The sequence below is a fragment of the Limulus polyphemus genome, unplaced genomic scaffold (assembly GCF_000517525.1).
Source record: "Limulus polyphemus unplaced genomic scaffold, Limulus_polyphemus-2.1.2 Scaffold4130, whole genome shotgun sequence".
NCBI lineage: Eukaryota > Metazoa > Arthropoda > Merostomata > Xiphosura > Limulidae > Limulus > Limulus polyphemus.
The window spans coordinates 52,080-58,079 of record NW_013669740.1 but is presented as its reverse complement, the minus strand read 5'-3'; the positions used below and the strand labels follow the sequence as shown (position 1 = coordinate 58,079).

Below are 6,000 nucleotides of genomic sequence, written 5' to 3'. Positions count from 1 at the left end.
ATATATATATATATATATATATTATCTTATTAAACTTTAATTAGTCAAAAGGTCTGAATCTAAAATTTCTAAAAAAATTAAAACTAACCTCATCAAATATCTGATCATAGATTAGTGTTAATATAAAATGTCCTCTTGTTTTTCCTGCAATTCTGTGTTTAAGCATAAGATATTGTCAATGAATAATATAACCAGATAATTCAAATTTAAAAGTTAACATTTTGTTACACTGAAAATGTATTTCTGATAGCTCTTCTCACAGAATAGCTTTTCTTGATTTGTGCTGCCCTCTATATGCATAATTTTTGATCACCACTAGCTTTGATGCTCCCACCTATCCTTATATGTTTACACATGGTATAGTTGCACTGTAGCATGCAATAACACTCCACCAATAGGAGTGTGACACACCCTCCTGGTGCAGCTGACTCCCTCTATACAATCACTACTTCAAGAACAGGTAAGGAAGATGCACTGGAAGTGGGGTAAATGAGTGGTAAGTAGTATCCATCAGAAATACATTTTCAAAAGTTACCTAGATGAGCACTCTTCGGAAGATGCCCAAAGAGAAACTATGTAGTGAGACACCCTAATATATAGCATCACACTAGTAGAAAGCTGCACCACATCTGTACCAGGTATACTCGTCACCCATTGTCAGTATATGTGTCACTAAATCTGGCAGAAAAGGTGTACATCCAACCTGTAATTAGATGCACCAGATGATGTACAGTGGCTAGGGCACATCAGACCATATAATCGGTGGGTCAACTCCATTCCAAAACCAGGTGGTATCAGGTATTTGTCTTCTGGTCTGTGGTAGGAGGAAGATCCCAACCATCTTCATTTTAAAACCAGAAAGCAGAGAGAAAAAACAATTTCCCTTCCAACAACCCAACCAGAGCACGTGTGCAGACCCAGTACACAACCAACACCTGGAAACACAACATCCAAGCAAGAGTAGGAAGGGGAATGCAAACATTGCGGGCTCCAGTCCAAAATCAGGTGGCATTGGAAAATTTTTATCCACTGTGTAGGAGGAGAAATTCCCCTACCAACCACATGTGCGAGGACTTATGTTGGCTGGTATACACCGATCCAACACCAAACCACCTGGAAACCAGCTTACAGGCAGCAGTATGGTGGAGAATGCCAGCCAGAGCGGTGAACTGAATGTAGTGGATTCATCCAGTCCAAAATTAGGTGGCATCAGGTATTTGTCTTCCGGTCCACAGTACGAGGAAAATACTAACTATTTACACCAACAGAACACCACAACCCTACTCTCAACTGAATGGAATTGGTCACACTCAGGAGGAAGCCTCCATGGTCCACCACCCCTGCAATTAGAAACTGATAAGTGGCAAGGACTCCCGTACCCCATTTGGAGAGTGTGGGGGATGGGGGATAACAATGCAGTGGGGAGTCTAGCAGAATGCAGCACCATAAGACAGGGCATTGGGTTACCATGAAAAACCCTGTTTAGAAAAGTAAGCTGGTCCAATTTATTCAACTAGGAGTGGAAGAATGGACAGCAATCCTGACACTGATAGTTCATGAGTTGATATGGTCTGGTACAGGCCTTAGTTATGAAGCAAGATACCATGAGGCAACCTCTAGCAGCCTTGTGGAACACCCCTTCTCTTCAGTGAGCATTATAGACTTGTACAGCCATATAGTGCAGATTTAAAGTTATGTATATCTGGACAAGCACCACTCGCCACAGAGTGAGCTCCAAGATTGTATAAAGGGACCACTGTAAAAGTAAAAGATAAAAAAGTGGCCACTCACCTTGCCATAGCCTATAAGGGGTACGGAGAATGGCAAAGTGCAGCAAGAGATAGCCAGATGAGGAAGAGGTGGCCAAATGATGTAGGTAATGCATGGCAATAGTGTGGGGGTAGTCCACATGCCAGCCTGCACTATCTTCTCTAAAGGACAACAGAAGTGAACAGCCAAGAAAAAGGTCAGATGATGGAAACTTGGAAGATGCAATGAGAATCCTTGGACAATAACACATATCCAGAGAAACAAGTTGAAAAAGCCATCTGGCAAAAGAAACAGGAGAGAAAACCTGGGTAGATGAGGAGTTCCATGAGATAAAATGGCAAGAACAGGAGCTACAAAAAAAACTGTGCAGGCTACATAATAATGACATTATAAGTCTTGAGGGAGAGATGGTACAAAGAGTAAAAGGCCAAAGGATCCAATCTGGTAAGGCAACTGAACAGGGAGGATGAAGCAGGCAAAAAGAATGAAATAGGATAGAAATGACAAGAGAGGAAAATATAAGGCAAAAACAGGAAAAACAAGAAGTACTGGATAATGCTAACCTATTGTTGAAGAGCCAAGTAAAAAAAAATAGGAAAGGTGGAGAATAGTTGGTTGCAAAGAGCAATGACTGAAAATGTGCCATTTATGCTGATACACCAGCAAGGAAGAAGAGCAGACAAAACGAAAAAGAAAGAAGGCTACATGCATAGAGAGTCCAGAATGTCTCACAAGGGATCAGACAAGAATGAAATATGGAGGAATGAGATTGCTGGAGAACGGGTTAGGAAAGAGGAAGAGATACGGGAAAAGATGAGTGAAGAAGGTTCAAAAGTGGAAACCACAGTTGTGCAGGCCAGAATGGAGCAATGAGAATGATTTAACATGGAGTGGTTTGAACAAGAGGGAAAATATGTGTGAAAGAAGACAGATGGGAAGATAAGTATACAGGTATAGATTGGACTAATCTTGACTGAACACATCCACAACTAAAGCCAGAGGATGCAGAACCAGAGACAAGAAAAAGAGAAAATCCAATGAAACTCTAAAGTATCAGGAATACCACCAAGAGCAGACTGGCGCAAGAAAGGAGTGAGGCAAACGTCATACAGAAGAAGCAGGCACATGTGACAAAAGAGCATCCTTGCTAAGGAGATCTCAACAACAAAGCAGCCAAGTATGGAGGGATAAAGCAGAAAAAATAAATGCACCAACATAGAGAAAGGAAAGGCATGTATATCTTCCAAAAACTCTTCAAGGGAACAGTGCATAGCTTCAGAAAGGAGGTGTATAGATGACAGATAACAGGGGATAGTCGTGAGGATATGACAAAAACAAGAGAACATGGCAGGGGAAAAATGAAGGGTAGTAGCAGGATCAGAGTCCCATGTCTGAATCATTGATTCTAAGGTCTGAGAATCGAGAAATAGGAACTCTGATCAATGTATGCCAAAGCATGCTTGTCAGCCAATTGTGTGGGCTAGCCATGCTGGTACTTGAATGCAGCTGGGTATGGAATTGTTCAGCATGGACACAAATATCTGGTGGGGTGGGGGGACAAATAATTGGACATGGGACCAGAATGAAGGAGAGGAAGGTGGGGAAGAATCATATGAAATAGGTGGAAGAGACAAAAGGTAACAAACCTGAGAACTCATGTCCAGAAAACTGAGGAAGATCCATAGGGGTAGACCAGGAAGGAGCTGCAAAAGCAGGAAGTGGAAAAAAAGCTGTCCAAATCTTCATCATCAGAAACAGATTTTCCAGAAAAAGGGGAGATCCAATCACAGCTAAGGAGACATTGCAGGCCACTATAATTTGCAAAACATCAAGGCCAAGACCTCCACTGAAAATGTGGATCCCAGAGCAACAGTAATATTAAGTGTGGCTAGATCAGTTGTGGTAAGATCCATACCAGAAACCATAACTGTTACATGAAATTGAGAATTCATCATGTGGAAAAGAAAAGAAAAACTTTCCACAAGAAAATTTTAAAATATAAATGACAACAAACATAAAGTTGTCAGAAAGGTAGCAAAAAGTTAAAGTGAACATAAAAATACGAAATACCGAGTGAAAGTTTGGCACGATTGCACACGTAATGCTAAATTGAGAAGTGATGAGTGTGCTCTACAGTACAGAGGGAGTCAGCTGTAATAGGAGGGTATGTTGCACTCCTATTGGTAGATGGATGTTGCATGTTACATCTCAACTATACCACATGTAAACACGTGAAAGTAGGTGGGAGCATCAAGGCTAGTGGCAAGCAAAAGTTGCATATACATAGGACAACACAAATCGAGAAAAGCTATTAGGTGAGGTAACGTATTGTATCAGAATTGAACAATTTTTTCTTTTTACTTTATAGTAATAAAGGCTAATGAAAAAACTTCACTTACTAGAAGTCCTGAAACATTTTCTGAGCTTTGGAGGTGCTATATAAACAGAAAGATAATTGGATAAAATATTACTCTTACAAAAAAATCTGCTTCTTTTGTAAAAACAAAAAAAAATCATAAAACAACAAATCACTTGTTAGGTTAAAACTTGTTTTTATTAAAGTACATTCAAATGCTATAACTACATAAAACAAATTAATCACCATTTCAATAGATGAAAGAAAATGTAACATCTTCAACAAGACTAGAGCAAATTAAAAAAAAAAACCTAGGCAGCACACTGATTTTTTATTCATTTTTGAAGCTGATACAGCTCTAATACACATGACATATAAATAGTATCATAGTTGTTTTAAATGTGCAATGTTAAAACATCCCTTTGATATATAGTAAACAATCTAAAATACAATTTCTCACAACATGATACAGCTCCACTGGACTTAGTGTTTCAGGATCAACCATCTCGCTATCTATCCTTGGCACAAGATCCAGTCCCGATTGCCTACAAAACGAATAAAAGTTAGGTCTTTACAAGATTCATCACAAATTTTAAGCAGAGGCCTTAGAAAAAATTGTAAAATGTCAATAAAAAGTAATCTTGGTAGTCACCATAAATTTTTTATAAGCATCATTTTAAGCTTCTGTTAAATAATGTGCAAAAAAAAGTTATCAAACTTTTTATTTTTATCTATCATAAATCACTGCTGACCAAAGATTACCATGTCAGTTGAGTCACAGAAACCATACCAAAAAGATAGTTTGAACTTTATTCTCAAAAGCTCTTGGAATCATAATTGTAAAAAATAATATTTGGGTAAATGTAAAATCCAGGTAAGACAGTTTGTAATGCAACATTGTAGCATACTGTTGAAATGAAAAAAAAAAAAGCAATTGAATATAAAACTTATTAATGATCATTCCAGGTTAAGATACTGACTTAGCAAAATCTCTAAAACATAAAGTCCTGACATCAGAAGCATTACATAGAATCTTAAAACTAGAATACACTATCCTAAGTAAAAGACACCTACTAATATGCATGTTGTATAAGTTGCTTTCATTTCTTCCTTTTAACTACAAACCATGAAGGGTCAGAAAATGGAAAAACTAGGAACAGTGCATATTTTGGCAAATAAAACAGCATCACAGGAGGGAGAAAGTTTATTCATATATCTTCTGTTACTGATAAAACAAACTGAAAATGTTCCCAATTTTCAAGTTCTTCATAGAAACCAACAAGCTTATAAGCATGATGGATTACAGTATTAACCTACTCTCTTTTAATGAAAGTGCACATATGGCCTAGTTACTTTGCACCATAAACTGCCAAATCAACCAACCAACCAAAAAACATTATTAGAATAAAAAAAAATGGATCACTATTTTACTACATTAAGTTTATAAGCTTACCAGTTATTTTTACCTGCTAAAAAAGCTTTTTAATTTCTTTTAAATAATGTTATTAGCTATATCTTAAATAAATATTATGACCCCTTAATTATGCAGTCTGATGAGGTCTAATGACTCATATTCCTTGTTTTAACTACTTTTGAAAAACTAATAATAATAAACAACTTGTACAACATACATTTCTACCACTGCCTCTTAAAATTGTTTTTATAGCTTATGTACATGTTAAAAGTTATTTGCAGTTCAATGACAAAATTCCTAAACTTCAATGCTATTGCATCATTTATTAGTTTGTGTCCTTGGTCCTATTTGTTCTGATTTCCAGATTTTGTGTCAGGGCTTGTAAAAGAGACCTTGCTAATTCAACATATTAAGCCTTAACAGTATTATGTAGCTTTTCTATATCATCAACTTTAGAATT

The 6,000-nt window shown here is 37.2% G+C and overlaps 1 protein-coding gene across 1 annotated transcript in view; it reads right to left on the bottom strand.

Annotated features, from left to right (window-relative positions):
* LOC106470636 (dedicator of cytokinesis protein 3-like) overlaps positions 1-6,000 on the bottom strand; it is a gene marked incomplete at its 3' end in the record, with an annotated part of 71,376 nt that overhangs the window by 35,097 nt on the left and 30,279 nt on the right. Inside the window, exons 7-8 of the mRNA XM_022399264.1 lie at positions 4,587-4,671; positions 4,170-4,205 (exon numbers count right to left, since the gene is read on the bottom strand). Coding sequence (XP_022254972.1) covers positions 4,170-4,205; positions 4,587-4,671 — 121 coding nt within the window. The remainder of the gene's footprint in view (positions 1-4,169; positions 4,206-4,586; positions 4,672-6,000) is intronic.